The sequence below is a fragment of the Bolinopsis microptera genome, chromosome 13 (genome assembly GCF_026151205.1).
Source record: "Bolinopsis microptera isolate Bmic1 chromosome 13, MBARI_Bmic_1.0, whole genome shotgun sequence".
NCBI classification, from domain to species: Eukaryota; Metazoa; Ctenophora; class Tentaculata; order Lobata; family Bolinopsidae; genus Bolinopsis; species Bolinopsis microptera.
This window is the reverse complement of record NC_087084.1, coordinates 8144510-8161336: the sequence shown is the minus strand read 5'-3', so window position 1 is coordinate 8161336 and position 16827 is coordinate 8144510. Positions and strand designations below refer to the sequence as shown.

Sequence of the window (16827 nt, the reverse complement as noted above, 5' to 3'; positions counted from 1 at the left end):
ACACATGTTTAGTGTCATGTGTTAAAGGCCCATGTGAAGTAGCGCATGTTAAATACAGGTGTTAAGAGGCACATACTATTTTAACATCACAATTACATATTATGTGTGCGAGTGGTTGCATCGATTGTGCAGAACTGGCTGCACAGTTGGGAGCACCAAGGGATGCTGGAAATCAGCGCCCCCTCTCCCTGTATTTCAGCGAGCCAATGGGTGAGCGGCAATTCTACATGCAGATTGTTGGGTACAGGATGAAGGTGCGAGTGTCCCTAAATGGATGCGATAATTCTCTTTAAAATCGGATCGGGGATCCGTCGGCTTGATCTACTCCCAAGAGCAACTAGTGCCTAGTGCCAGTGCAGTCGATGTGATGACTCGCCACCCCACACCGTTGTTATCCATGACAAACACACACTTGTAAGTTTAACTGTCACATCACAACATACCTAACAGTAACACACCATTGTAACATGTTAATTATTATAATCAATAAATTTAAATTTTTATCGCCTGTTTCCATATCCCACCTAAAACCTTAACCACTTAGCAATGAACACCAACAGTAACACCTTTCCTTCCTTCACGTCCGAAGAGGAGGTACTCAGCGACCTTAGCATGTCGTGCAGAAAGATAGATTTCTATCTGTCCTCGGTGTTTCTGGAAGTAATACTAGGGTCAGGACAACGGCCTGTGGCCCCAGGCGAGGAACCACCACGGTCCCTCAAGAGAATTCTCGAGTCCAAAGGGGCAAAAGTAACAATAGAGGCCATACGAAGACCTGCCTGGCCAGTCAGGATGATGACGCTTGACGGCCCGGTAGCCGTACTATTAGAGACGGTTAAGGTCTTTCTCAAGATCATGAGGGCCCCGGAAGTAGTCCAAATAGAAGAATTCGTCGAGGTAGACAGCACCGGGCTCCGAGTGGCAGAAGAAGGACTAACGGTCAACCGCCGGCTTGGCAGGGCCCTGGTAGACGTCCAGGAAGTAAAGGCCCTGTCGTTCATACGACTGAGTCGTCCTGCTTGAAAATATTTTTAACTAAAAATAATACACCGTTTACATTTACAACATACGTTTACAACTAACCCGTGTTTACTTTTAATATATTCTTGGAGTCCGGCCACACCAAAGTTACGTTTGTTAAGTTAAGTTACCCAAACAAGAGGTTAAGTTAAAAAACGTAACCATATCGTATACCTCGGGAAGCTAGGCCCAGTTAAAGGCAGTTTATTTCTATACAAACATTGTTGTATTCATTTCCCCGTGAAGGCAAGTAACATGTCCATAAAAGTAAAATATGACTAAATAACTAAAAGTAAGTTAAGTTAAGGTTTATAAAGTAAGGCATGCATACATGGGGGTGTGTCCCAGGTAGACTATAGTTACAATATATTACTCTTTTAAACCCAATACCGGATATTCTGCCGGCCTAATTATGTGACTCTATCATTTGTTAATTAGTAATAGACCGCTAAAATTAATATAAGTACAGTTAGCCTCTACCAAAAGTTCTTCAAACTTGAGTCATGAATTAGGGAATAACAATTACTAATCTAAAGTACATCCGGTTATAATACCGTGACCGGACCCTAAAACTGTGATTGAAATTAATCTAACTCAATAAGCTCTCTTTGAGATAAAGTGTCACCTATTTGGTGGGGACTTACCGAACCTTGTGACATTATGTTACGTCACCACTCTTCCACTCTGAATACAAGCCGTCGGCTCCGGCCGTAAGTATGCTTACTAAAGCTAACCAGGTGTAATCAGGTTCTAATCATGTAGCTTGATTAGATGGAGCCTTTATCATTGTGTAGGACTTGATGATGATTGTATGATAATACCAACAGTCGGCCCTTTTTAAACCCAACTTTTAGGTTTTACACCTATGAAATAAATTCTATCGGTATTTTGTCGAGCTGAACATCCTGCACCCTTTGAACTTCATCGATTTGCTTGAATCTCAAAAATGGCGAGCTGGAGGCCAGTCTTACACTTACAGGCTCTAATCCGACGTTTCAGAGCTACTTCAGCAAGAAAGTTATGTCCAATTTAAAATTAAGGTTAAGACTGGATCTGCAGGAGCCATTTGAGGGCCTACGAAATAATTTCCACCGGTATTTTTTCCTCATAGTTAACATATATTATATTAGGAAATTGATATAAATAATAAGTTACATCATTTTACACTATCTATTTTTACAATATCTATTTTTACACGAAATTTTTTACACTATTTTACACTACACCTTTGCATTTTGATGTATTGTGAAGGTGTAGCGATTTAATTCGATCGTTTAGAGATTTAGACAAGATAAACGAGATATGTTACATTAGATATTTATTAATTAAAACTCAAGTCAGCGACAAGAAATTATCATCATTAAGACTAAAAATGCGGAGGTAGAATTGCAGTCATTATCTTTCATAAGGTCAGAAATGTAATTATTATTTGGCGATATCTAAAATTTTACATTGAAAGTAATCCTGATAATAATGGTAAATTGCAACAGAAGTTAAGCATTTTCGCTCTGAAGTCAGGTAACGAAAAACAAGTAAACCGAACAAAAACGAGGAACTAAAATTATCGTCGGTATTTCATCGTCTTAGGATTCACAATAAAAATGTTTCTGATTCCCGAGAAGCAAACATTTCCTGGTAACAAGAAAAGGGGCTATTTTCAAGCAGAGTTTCACTCTTATTTCGGGTATTCATGACAACTTGATGGGTTAACAAAACATATTATCTCCTTATATGGGCATCACGTGACATAATGTCATAAAACATATCTCACATTCAAATAATCTGGAATTAATATTATACGTCCGCTAAATTGCTAGCAACAATTAATTAAAACGGCTGACAGTTTGCAACGATATCAATATTGAAATAAAAAAACGTTTAAAGATGATTAGGTATTTGTTTAACTTATCGGGTAAAACGTAAATTGTCGATTCTAAAATAAAAATGTATTATTATTTTAACCATGACTCTAATCTAAAAGAAGCTAAATTGTAAATAAAATGATTCCATGTTTAGGTGGTCGTCTAATAAAATAATCGAATTTCTGTTAATGCAACGATCTCATAACTCAAATTAAAACATTTTATCTCGAACGAACATCCATCGTCAATTAACATCAGATTTCATCAATTCTAATTGTCAAAACATAAAAAAATTCAATAAACGTCAATATATTTGTAAGTCAACCCGTTAACAGCAAACTAATTCGATGCAATCTCTCGTGATAAGTCAAACACAATAAAATATCTTATTCCGTGATCTCAGTCAAACACAAGAAAATATTATTTTCGCTTCAACAAATTACCCCAAAATTCGTGCATAACCAAATTTCTCATTCTAAAATTCTTGAACCGCAGCGAGACTCAGCGCTCCATATATAAAAAGTCAACTTTATAAATTACATAAAAATATTTCGTTTATACACAAAGAGTACACGAGGTCTAACCACGTGGTGACGTCAAATTATGACGTCACACTTGATGACGTCACACATCACTCACATTTCACTGGAGAATTCTGACACGTCACATTCCTCGTTTCTTACACATCAACCGATCATCTCATTGACCAATCATCTAATCATTCAATTAACTAATTAATTAATAATTAACTATCGTCTCATTAACAGTCTCACACTCCATGTTCACTTTCGCGCACTAAAGAGTTTTTGGAGGTTGGTGGCAGGTTACCGTATTCCCAGTCGAACTGTTTCGTTTCCTTCAACTTGTACACACCCTTGTCCTTGTTGCGCGATCTGCATACTATTACCAGGACGACAAGCAGGATTATGAGGGCTGCACCGATTACACACGCCTGCGGAGTGAGGAGGTTAGTGTTAATTAATTACCAACTAATTAGCGATTAAATAATAATTAATTAGCAGTGCTTAGTTTATCGCAAGATTAAGGTCATGTGCTGCATTAGATGTTTAAACTTCATTCCAGCTTACGATATTCGAGTTGTGAGTTGAATTGTAAGTAGTACTAGCGAAGTAAAATATTATTTCAAACAACTTAGGTCTCTATATTTTGTAAATCATATTGATGTATGTGTAATGCCACGCAATCCCGTTCATTAAAATGTTGCTGTACTGATCGCTGTTAGATTATTCGCTTCCTTAATAAAAAGGGATAGGAAAATGCAGATATATTTATAAACTTCAAACTTGACATACTGTAATGATGATTCACTTTACACACTCACACTCAGGGGTCGTTCACATATTATTATTACGTATTTATTTTCAGCTTTTTAGCTCATTTTAACCCCCCCCCCCCCCAACGTAATCACATGGCCATGGGTTTTGTGATTACTAGCGTAATCATTAGAAACCCCTCATTCCCCCTCAGTAATTGCGTAATATGTGAACGACCACACACTCACACTCACACTCTCTCCTTCTCACTTCTCACTTACCACTATCGCTCCGAACATGATTCCCGGAATATTAACCAAAACAGCTAGAAAAATGTAAGGAAAGTTAGTTCATTGAAAATATCACAAACGATTAGGATAAACGGAACTGAAAGTGCCCAATTCACGAAGTAAACAAGACAAAAAGAACCCGATACTCAGAAAAGTTCTCGATTCAGATACATGACAATTGCGTTCTGACAGTCTAAACAAGAGACTTAAAACGAAGAAAGTAGAGATGATGAGCAACATCTGGTAACATGAGCTAACAATGACTGTTAACAACGCATGGTAAGAGACCGTTACACTCCAAACACAAAGGCATTTAGCCGTGAGGTATTAAAGCGGGAGGGATGGAGAGTGTTTATCTAATTATTACACAGGTACGTGATATTTTAGTTACACGAGAGCTCCAGTAATAGTTATAGGAAGATGAAACATAATTGTTATGTTATGTTTAACATAGTTTATCATGTTTAAGGAATGTCCTGTTCAAGGGAAGTAGATATGAGTTAAGACAAATTTATCCACATGTTCTGGCAGATCGATAACGGAGAATATGGACGGATGTTTCAAATATTATATAATATGTCCTTAACTCCTTAACGAGAACAAATGTTGAAGAAATGTTGAGTTTCATGGAGGAAGGAGGTGAGGCTAATTCCAATTACATGGCTGAATGATTCGGTATTAGTATTAACTGAATGTTTCGAGTATGGAAATATCCCGGAACTATTATAGTCGCAGGTGGCAGTGGTGACCTCGAAATCTAATTTAGTTGTTTAACTTTAAGAGACATGTCATGACAAGTGAAGTAAGCTATAAATACGAATCCTTATAATTTAGGATATCGATCTATACCTTACTCGGGAATATTATGACTGGGATAAAGTGGTGGGTTTTGGAAAATTCCGCCATATTTAATTAATTTTCCCAGTCATAAATTAACCCGCTATAATGTTCCCGAGTAAGGTAAACTAATAGTAATACATTTTGATGCTTGGTGGGTTTTGGAACATTCCGCCATATTTTTCCCGGTCATTAATTTTCCCAGTCATAAATTAACCCGCTATAATATTCCCGAGTAAGGTACTATAATAGTATAATATCTCTATTATAATATTATCTTATCAACAAAAAGTGCAAAGTTAAGATGTATTGTTTTTTGTATATTAGAGCTTTAGCCACAGGTAGGTTGGTCTGCACGGAGCCCCACAGTTTCAATTCCTTGTTTAACTAGCCGTACAGCAAGGATATCCACTGTGCTCACCAGGTTAGGCACATAACCAACACTACCCTGCTAAAGTTAGCTATATACTATGGTTTTCTCGAAAGTATTTCCTTGTATTTGACTTTCGTCAAGAAAGTACTCTTACTTTCGGTTCAGATGTTATATAAGCTAGCCTTTATGTGGTCCGCAGGGCGATAAGGATACAAAGGAAATATTAACATAGTTACATAGCACTTACCAGTATGATGAATAGATCTTTGTTACTTTTGCCGGAGACCTCCGATACGGTTCCGTTATTAGTTGGTGGCTCAGTAGGGGTCGGGGTAGTCGGGTCCATCGTGTCCAGTATTATTTCTGAGAACCTGGTAAAGGAAGCGGCGTTATGATTTGTCAAGATTTCGATTTATTCAATCAATGAATGAATTAGTTGGTATTATTGAAATTGGTCACGTTTTGCGTTTTTGTAGTTATTAAGTTAAAAATGGACAAGTTTAGCAAATAACACGTACTTGGGAGTGAGCATGCATCCCGTTGTAAATCCATCATCAAAGCTCCCCTCGGTGGATATTGAGATTTGTTCGTCTGTGCTTACACCCGCAAGTTTATCTAACGGCTCGTGGTGGCGCCTTTTTCCTGGGTTATAATATAGTTTTAATAACATTATTTTGGTAGGAAAGAGCTTATTCATTGACGGAAGCAAAGGTAAACTTGGAAATATGTCAGTAAATAATACGGTTTGAAATCTAGAGTCATTATGTTTTACCTTGGGCGTTTTTAGTGATGATGTCCAAACTGGAGATACAACCCTTAAAACTCTTTCCGACCTCCACACTCATCGGCAGCATAAACTTGTCAGTCAGACCTGATATGAAGCAGATTGTTATCGCTTGGAAAGAGGAATACATGTTTCTGATTGATCTGGTTCATTTACAAGAATACATTTCAGAATACACGTTACAGGTGTCATGCTTCAACATCTGTAGATCAATTTTAGAAATCTTTGTTGTAGAAGTTTTTAGGAAAAATCAATCAAGAAAGAGAACAAAATTCCTAAATTAATATGAATCGTGAATTTTACCAGCACGAATCATAAAAGCGTTTTCACGATAAATAAACGGTTACAGCTTTTCAGTGACTCACCAGGAAGCTGACTATAATGCTCTGGACCATCATCAACTCTCAAGAATATTTTGTTAAGTCGTCTCTCAATGGCGATCTTGTGGCTTTGTCCGTCAGCTAGGTCTATCCAGGTGTTAGCCTGAAGAGGTTTCCGTTTCTAACTCTGTAGTGTACTGGATCTCCAGTAAAATGAAGCTAATCTTTTGGAAATTCGAGTCGCAGCTGGCCGCTGGGGTATTCCCATGTTCGGAAAATTATCCAAATTTTAAAAATCAGAAGGAACCAACTAAATTATCCACTCCCCCTAAGTTTTGGAGTAAATACAATTTACCTTAGATCAACAAAAACAGACTTTGGGAATGGGGTGGAGAGGCAATTTAAAGCGTAATTGCTGGAGAGCTCAATGGAGTGACCAACAGCCAACTGAATGTTCATTTATAGATTTATTTCAATCAGCACTTGGCCGCCAAGCGCCAGCACGAATGTTTGAAAAACTTTCGAACCTATCATAACATGACGTATTACATAATAATATGATAATACACAAGATCTGACAATTACATAGGCACAAGCAATTCAAAGAGAATGGCGCGCGCGCGCATTTAAAAACAAAAAGGCACGCATATTTCATTAAATCAATATGAAAAGTGTCACCGCGCGTTACGTCAGACACTACAATTTCAACAACCATGTCCCAACTTTTGGCATGCGAAAGGAAAGAAGTAGTACATTGCTGCTGACCACTGACCGCCAACATCATTAGCCAGAAACAACTCAAATACCGCAAATGAATTACCTTAGCCATGGTTCCTCCAGCTTCAAGCCAAGCGTACACCGTTATCACTTTCTTGTACAGCTTTACATAATATGTCTGGTCATCGGATTGAGAACTGAAAAGATGTGAGCAATTAACCAACTTTATTCGTAATAATTACATCATTTATTCACGCAAGTCTAAAACTCATCTGGTATTGATATGAAACCACAATAGCCAAACTACCAAGAAAACGTCAAGAACTCCGTGCAATAACATCATTACAATTTACCAAAAGGTAAAGCAAAATATAAAAAGCAATAAGGAACCGTTCACACATTACTGAAGCTAGATTTTGTGCGTGACATGTGAACAATCCCTGAACCAAAAGAAGAAGTAAAACCCAGCTTAATAGCCAGAACAATCCTACGAATACCTCACCTAGGATTCTTTTTTACCAATGATCTGTGTTTTGGGGTTTTAATTTCTCGCATTCTACAAATTTTATTTTTTAACTCTCATTTTCTTTGCGAAAATCTTGTATGTTAAACCCTGTTTGTTTTTTTTAAAGCATCAAGATTTAACATTTCATGGCTACTGGGCCTCTTTTTAAAACTTTCAAAAATAATTTGTAAGTAACCGGGTAAGTTACCGGGTAAGTAAAAATCTACTCACGACATCTGGAATAACACCGAACTAGTGTCAGTATCAGTAGGTCTAATGTACATAAGTATTCTCTCTTCATAGCTCGCTTCCAAGTCGTAAGTACTTGTTGATGTTCCTGTTCCTGTGTTGAACGCTAGGTAGCCTCGACCGTTAAAAGAGGCACTCGAACCTGGAAATGAGGAATTTAGTTAAGGAATTCGAAACTTTAACATTAGTGAATCGGACGAATTTTACGGAATCTAGAAGGTGACATTTTAGTTGAAACAGAGCTTAAGATTGAGTGATTGAAAAACATTTTAGTTAAGGAATTCGAAAATTATTGGGAAATAAATCGGAGGAATTGGAATATTGATATTTTAATTGATACAGAGATTGAGTGATTGAAGTACATTTTAAATTTCAGTATGACATTACTTTCCGATATGTATCGTAACGATTGATAACATTTATGACAGAATTCAAAGTATTTATAACGTTACAGTACGTCATAAGCAAGGAGGGAGGTTTATATAGTGTTAAAATAAGCCACAATACTGTTATATGCTGTTATTATATACGGAGTATATACAGCTGAGAGTGCTGTTGAAAGATAACAACTCCACAGGGAATACTCTTACTCGGGGAAGTGAAAACTGGCACTAGTGACGGTATTGGTATGTTAGAGTGTTAACCGTTAGCTTGATGGGTGATAGTTGTAGGAATTTTAGGTGACAACTTTGAATGATTTCAAGTTGCCATTTGAATTCTTTTGATCGGTCATTGGATAATGATTTTAATGGTTAATTTTAGAAGTTTTGATTCTGAAATTGAGTTATTTATCACCAAATTTTATATTTCATTCTATACCACGCTGAACCTATATATTATCTAATATTATGATCATGAAAGGATACCGATACATAAAGTAAATCATGTTACAAACACATAACTAAATGTAAGATAATACACATGAACATCATGTGCACTGAAGTGCTTGCACATTTCGCAAGTTCTCCAGCATGACCCACCTGACTTATAATCTGACTAAATACCGGTGTTTTAAGCATGGAGCACTGCATTCCTAGAATTTATGGGAATCCAGTTTCAAAACACTTTGCATGAGTCTCCAGAGATCTGGGATCAGGACTGATGGTTTTTTTGCTGTTAAGCCGAATATTTCTACTTACTTAGTACTAAGGATAACACAACTCCTTTTATAAGCTAAACACTTGACACATAAAACTCACATCGACATCATAATTTATAGAACATCATAATGTTATAAATTGACGAATGTACTAGAAAATGAACACCAAAACTTCTCCCCTTTCTAAACTGTCACGTCTCACCCCTTCCAACTAAAAGCCCCCAAACCTCCGAGTTTTCCGTTTAAACGATTGCCCCCAATTTATTAGCCCCCCTCATTTTAGCAACACCTGCTACACTATATCAGAACTAATTGCACTATATCCGAACTAATTGCTCACCACGACGGCTTTGGATCAATTTAGAGCCGTTTTGTATCAATTGTCAGGTATTTATCTTGTCAAACACCACAAAGATTGAGATTGTAAACCCTCTACATTGAACATTCCCCGTGGAGTGCTCTTACAGTGCAACCCACTACGTCTACTTAAGGTCACATGACCTTATAAGGGAGTCACGTGATATGGTAAAGTCTATATAACCTATTGTAAAGACAGATTGAGAGATGGAGTAAACTGGATCATTACTCTTTAGTTCCGAGAGGGACATTGTGTATACTGTATAATAAACTATATATTATACTATATATATATTGTATACTATATTTTATACAATAACTTATCTATTGTCTGATCCTACTTTCTAATTTTCCTAGGTCTGATGTGGACACACAGACTCAGCATACTACTTTGTGACTCAACATACTACAGTGTGCTGTAAACTGTAAAATGTCATTCCACTTCAGATCGGAACACGATAATACTATATGGTGTAACCCTCGTCTAAAATCCCTGATTTACTGCACTGAAGCACGCTACTACTACTACTGTAGTACACATCCAGTCTTACAAACTTTTACAACCCCTCATTACCCAACTAAACGAACCTCTCTCAGACCTGTTGGCGGATTTAATTACTTAATTGGGTTAATTGGTGGAGATGACCAGTGGAGAGGGGCCGGGAGTGCGGATGAAGGGGGAACTAGAGGTTGTAACTTAGTTTCATAACCACAGTTCTCGGAGTTTAAGTGTGAAATTATGAGGGTTTGCGGTAGTTACGCTAGTTAGGGTCGTTCATTTGAGCAGGTCGAGGTTGCAGACACAATTGTCGTACAATCATACTCGACATACTTAAAGCATCTAGAGCATTCCAAACCTTATTGTTATTTAAATCACGGTATTTTCATCAGACTGAAATAGACAAGGTCTGGAGATAATATCTGGAGGTCTGGATAATATAAATATCCGGATAATACCTGGAGATGATATCTCTGACTGTAGACCCGCTAACTAGAATTATACATTATATTTAGACAGATATGTAAGCAGACAGTTTGATTTCACTGTTCAACTGAGATCAGAAAACTAATTCTAAAACCTATTGAAGAGTTAGATATATTGGCTTAAATTTCTTAAATTTCGGATACGGCCATACTCGGTTGAATACACCCCATCTCGTTCGATCTGGGAAGTTAAGCAACTGCAGGCCGGGTTAGTACTTGGATGGGTGACCGCCTGGGAATCCCCGGTGCCGTATCCTTTTGCACATTTATTTGTAAACTGATCCAGTTATTATTATCAATCTCAATAATATTTTCCAATTCGACCATCGTGAAAAGCATCTCCCACTGCACTCCAAGCCCAAACACATTATGTGACCTCAAAATTGCTCATTGGGACAAAAGCTTGCCGAAACCCGGGATCGAACCAGGGACATTTAGATCTTCAGTCTAACGCTCTCCCAACTGAGCTATTTCGGCAGTGAAGGGAAAGTGAACGGTGATCCGGCGTGAACTCGATTTTAGAGAAAAATAAACACAGGAAGTGATTCGTGTCAGAGATGTCACATATTCAAATAATAGTGCTATTTTAGCTATTTTAGTGAACTTATAAATACACATTCCAAAAATGTAAGAGAGTTGCTTGACCCGGCTAGCTAGTTAGTTTTGGCTAACATCTAATAGTGAACTGTGAAGAAGAGTTTTTACAGTGGTTACAGTTATGATAAGAATGTACATAATGATATTACAATCGTGCCCAATGATTATTCAGTAAACATCACATTAAAAGTGTGATACTCAATACTTAAACATGAACTGTAAATTCCAAAATACTCAGATTTCACTTTTAAAATGCGGTTAGTTTCTTGGTAATTATATTTATGTTTTTTTCCGTGCGCTAAAGACATATTACCATGAACCATCACAGGATTTATTCCCGGCCCCGGAAATCACGCTATACGGGGCGGACTCATCACTATTCTACTGTAAAACTCAAAGTTCTCCAGTCAGTCACGTGATGTTATGAGGTAGTCACGTGATATGATGTTGGCTGAATGTATTGTTTTTGTATATTAGAGCTTTAGCTACAGGCAGGTTGGTCTGCACGGAGCCCCACAGTTTCAATTCCTTGTTTAACTAGCCGTACATCAAGGATAACCACTGTGCTCACCAGGTTAGGCACATAACCAACACTACTTTACTTTCCTGGCACTTGACGTACAACAATCCGGTATGTGACGTACAACAACCCGGTACAAATAGTCAAGTCATTGGCTATATTAATAGCGCTATTATAACTTATAAGTATTAGAGCGTAACTTGTTCCAAGACAGCAGAGTCCGTCTAAAGGAACTACAGAAGTTTACTAAGTGAGACTGCTGCTAACTGTGCCGGTAACCATGCCACTAACTACAACTACAGACGGACCATGCAACGTTGGTGACTACAGTCACGTGACCTTGACACGTGATGTGTGACGTCATGATTCTTATCTAAACTCAGACGGATTTATTGTTCTGTGCTTGGTACCCCAATTTCCCAGCCATTTCCCAAGGCCACTTTCCAGGCCATGATAGTATCCAGATATTATTATGATACAGATCTATTTTTAGATTATTTGGTCATTTACCCAAGTAAGGAATCCTGAGAATTACAACATGGTAGTGAGTCTGAGACATACCCCACATCATTGGCTTATAAAACACTGTAAACTAGGACGGAATGACACGGAAAATGATATAAATAATTCATAACTTACTTACTTGCACCACTTAACTTATATAAACTTACTTACATAACTCTATAAACCAGATCTAATACATCTAACTTAACATAAAGTAAGTAACATACCAGGAGGCCAGGTTATAGTCTGCAACCTGTGCTGTATGGAAGTTTTTATGTGATTACAAACGAGCAGTAGTGAGCTGTAAGAGTTAAAGACAACTACTAAATGTACTAATATTGTAATGTTTGGACGGTAGACGAAAGAGGGTAGTTTGAAAGAAACAATTATAGAATTATCTCCTTGTATGAGATGATGTGTGGACTACAGCTACTAAATTATAATTTTACACGGAATTTGAATGAGGAATTTGAAAGGATAATGCGAAGGGAGTGTCAATGAGCTCTTATCTCTAGTAAGTCAATGATCACAAATTTCTTATCTCTTAAATAGGTAAAGCCGAGCTCAGATGGTTATCATTGTGTAATATCAAAAAGATTGTCATGTTCAAGATGGATAATGGTAAACGCTTTTCTTACACTTTTTTTATTTTAGGAGAAACCATCAAGTTGACATTTAGCAGTTTTCACCTAAAAACGGACAACTTTTCCCGACATTTTCCTCATCATTCTCCACAAGTTCTCATTAACAAGGCCGTCAAGGCGTATTCCTCCACCATGTGCACAATTCACATGACAAATAACAATACCTTAAAACCACCACGTGACCGCCAAATATGGTCACGTGACCTCAACTCGAGGTGTTAATTGGCTAGCCGTCAGCTTGTGTCTTATCCTGACTGGTCAGCAACAACCTCCTCTTTCTTGATTGGTTATTTGAAACGCATTACTCTATAATCGAGTTTTAGTAGTAAGGTCACGTGAGTTATAATATCGGTTTGCTCTGCTGCAGAAAAGCGCAGCAAGCCATGCAAGAATATGCCTACTATAAATTGAACTTGTCAGACAAATTTGATTATATTTTCTGACAGGCTGTAAGGTGATTTCTCTTTTTCTTTTCTCTCGAAGAGAAGAGGCGATGATAATTGTTTAATTTGATGGGTTATAATTCCTGATGTGGAACAAAGCTATTATAATTGTGTCACGTGTGCATGGAGACTCGGCATTATCGGCGAATTCAGCAAAATGTCAATGTTATGCGTAACATGTATTTAATACATTTCTAGAAGCAGAGATGTTGATCTAATCGTAATAAAGATTAAGGTCTCTGAATAACTATTCTTTTGTCTTCTAGTATTTAAAAACATAACAATTTCAATTACCTACTTACAGAAATATTTGGTAATTTAATACGTCAATACCCTCTTTACTTAGTATGGTTCATTAAAATATGATCTAACAAACAATCCTTTCTCTCAATACCGCTACTACAGAACGTGGAATAAATTAAGAACTGAGCAGACCAATCAGGAATAGCGCTGAACACCACGTGTTATTTTGTATCCAATCAGAAAATAGTATCTAACACACGTGATCGTAACCAGACAATTAAATAATGAGTATTGTCAGTGATTTTAAATCTGTTTACTACTTATTGTTATATATATATAATATATATATCTCTTGGAACATGAGCAGTCGGCAGTAATCTAGATCACATGTTGTAATTGGAAGTAACTACGACGTTTAATCTCTTAAAATTCGTTAATTGAACTTAATTGGACTATAACGCAATTGTGTGATAGACAGAGAACAAACAAACAATGATCATTTACTTTATGAACAGAACATTTATTTTTAAAACTTGGTTAACTTTCCACCGAAACAATTACTCAAAAACATGCACATTTTCTCCAGAAAACCACCGCGCCTCTTTTAAACGCGCATGTTCACAATAAGCACATTAAACTGAGAGAGCCTGCCTTTAACTCGGGTATGAGGGTATAACTCACGTTATCTTATTTTCCAGAAAAGGTTAGATTGGACAGAACTTGAGAGAGATAGTAGGCAGATAATCAGTTAATTGGGAGATGATTAGTTAATTGGGAGTTAATTAGTTAATTGGATAATGGGAGGGTTGTTAACGGAGTCATTATTTGAGGTGGGCTAATGTAAATTCGCTGTTTAACAGGTAACCGTGTACATAAGTCTAGAAATGATATTGATTGGAAGGAGTAGTTGTGTGGTATTTAACAGAAATGTTTTTTATTGGCAGACATTAAATTCTTGAGGAGACATGAAACTGTGCACTGGTTTAAACTCCGTTCTTAGGTTTTACGGGGTTATTTTTAGGCTCTCATTCCCCTATCAAGATTCTAAAAAAAGTGCGATGAGATTGGATTTTGACACTAGAAGTGCGATTTTCACGTGTCACGTGCAGTGGCGAAATGTACTCCCCACCCCCCCCCCTCCAGCCTGCAAGATTTCTTGCCCCACAAATTATTTTCTATTTAAAAAGATTTCGCGAGTCCCTTTGTAAGCGAAAAGTATGTCACTGTTATTGGATCCATAAATAACGAAAAATTTACGTGCGTATTTTGATGAATTGTATTAGGTTACATATTGTAATTATGGTAACCCTCACGTAGCCCGATGGTTTAGGGCGCGCTCGTCATGCAGATGACTCGGGTTCGAGTCTCGTCAGTGGTCATTCTTTTGCCAATTATTAATTATTTTACTAAAATTATCATCAGAGCACCTTGTAATATACGTTATCCGATAGATTATACTGTTCGTACTTCATCTAGAGAACTAAGAGAAGACTGGCATTTAAGGATTTGTCCGGGGAAGGCCTCGTTCACACTGGAACATGTCAAATTATTGTAAACGGAGTTATCTGGTAATGTTTGTTTTGTTTATGGCTAGAATTTAGAATGGAATCAATGTGATGAGGATCCAGAGTTAATTACCTGCTAGGATTAATAAGTCAGTTCTCCAGTTGAAGAGACCCTTTCTCAAACTTTTAATGAAGAAATATTCACTATGCTTATGGCAGTATCAAGTATATTCTGAGAAAGATGTAATGGAGTAGACTGTAGCCAGGAATAGTACCTTCTTTAATGGTAACCATGGTAACTATAGTAACCACTGTGAATCTTGATCTTATAACAACTAGTATCCTTTAAGACTTAGACAGTACAGTGAATAAACACGCTGAAAAGCGATGAAAATGCAAGCGCGCGACCGAATATGTAGTGCTGAAAGAGGGTGCCGAAATCTCGCGGAGAATCTCGCGATATCGTGAGCCTAGCTATGAGATTTAAACGAAACTCGCAAAAATCTGGCAAAAATCTCGCGCGCGTTACGTCGAAGTTTTCACGCTATAAACAAGTGATAAAATACACGTTAAGAGTATAAAATACATGTTAAGTTCCTAATTCCCTCAACTTTTAAGTTAAACTTTTTCTGTTTCCTCATTTATTTACAAATTTTGTGCGATGAGTCCGGCTCGCAATCTCGCATAAATCTTGAGCTGTCTCATTAAAAGATAACCATTAATAGGACAATAATTGTCAAAAGACAATTGCTGGTTTTAGAATCAACTATTTTTCGGTTTAATCTCAATACTCCAACAGGAAACAGTAATATAGATAATTAAATAGATACCCAACAATTATAGCTCTATACCGTGGTTACGGTTTTAAAATACGGTTTTTCTTAAAACAGATATATATATATTTAATTGAGGTTGATTACCTGTAATTAATTGGGATGACGGGTATTACTGGAATGGTGATGTTTAACTCTGAATACGATCGGAACACACGCCAGTTTAACGTGGTTACCATTCTTATGAATGTTAAATTACAGGTGAAAACTGTTCTTACAAATTACTATATTCACTGCAGTTAACGAACAGGTCCTTATCATCTGATAAAAATATCGTTATGTGACAAAGTTTGCCTAAAGGATGGGACGATTATCCTAGCCATTGAGGGTTTATATAGTTTCATGGTGTGACAAATTTTACCTCATCGTACCATTTAAAAGGGTCACTAATATTTACCAATATCCTCAAACTGAACGTGTCCATAACTGTATTCACTGCAGCTTAGCAGCTAACGAACAAGTCATGATGGTTTATTAGTCTTAGTAAAAACGTTGAAGTTTCAGCAACGTGTATCAAACTTAAGAGCGCACATGTAATGTACTCAACACACGAATTATGCATCAGATTATACATCACATGGTAATACCAGTCATCTTGGAACCAACAATCTCCAGCCGTATTACCCATAACAACACACTTCGTCACTTCACAGAGGAGACAACAAGATGAGACATTCAGGGCTATATACAATAATTAGAAGAAGATGGGACTTCAAGAGTGGTACAATAATTAGGTTCGGTATTTTGGTGTAAAGTGTCAGAATCTCATCACTGTAGTTATTAGGTACAGACTCACTGTATACCCACTGTAGGTTTAAAAGTTACATTGCTACTGCTGCTGCCTCTAGGGGCGCATTGCACACTGTT

At 37.1% G+C, this 16827-nt stretch overlaps 2 protein-coding genes and 2 non-coding genes across 5 annotated transcripts in view; 2 read left to right on the top strand and 2 right to left on the bottom strand.

Moving 5' to 3' along the window:
- Positions 1 to 16827, top strand: part of LOC134824966 (muskelin-like) — a 472587-nt gene that overhangs the window by 411018 nt on the left and 44742 nt on the right. The window lies entirely within an intron of this gene.
- The window catches only part of LOC134824967 (uncharacterized), a 46525-nt gene continuing 32023 nt past the window's right edge, over positions 2326 to 16827 (bottom strand). The window contains exons 5-12 of one of the 2 annotated variants that reach the window (XM_063837000.1): positions 8214 to 8373; positions 7980 to 8003; positions 7581 to 7674; positions 6806 to 6923; positions 6429 to 6527; positions 6175 to 6298; positions 5904 to 6027; positions 2326 to 3834 (exon numbers count right to left, since the gene is read on the bottom strand). In XM_063837000.1, coding sequence (XP_063693070.1) covers positions 3652 to 3834; positions 5904 to 6027; positions 6175 to 6298; positions 6429 to 6527; positions 6806 to 6923; positions 7581 to 7674; positions 7980 to 8003; positions 8214 to 8373 — 926 coding nt within the window. In that variant the 3' untranslated portion in view covers positions 2326 to 3651. The remainder of the gene's footprint in view (positions 3835 to 5903; positions 6028 to 6174; positions 6299 to 6428; positions 6528 to 6805; positions 6924 to 7580; positions 7675 to 7979; positions 8004 to 8213; positions 8374 to 16827) is intronic. The other variant, XM_063837001.1, reaches the window with a different exon arrangement.
- On the top strand, positions 10810 to 10928 carry LOC134825603 (5S ribosomal RNA). The gene has a single exon (XR_010161583.1). It is a non-coding gene; the product is annotated as a 5S ribosomal RNA (ribosomal RNA).
- Trnaf-gaa (transfer RNA phenylalanine (anticodon GAA)) lies at positions 11076 to 11148 on the bottom strand. The gene has a single exon. It is a non-coding gene; the product is annotated as a tRNA-Phe (tRNA).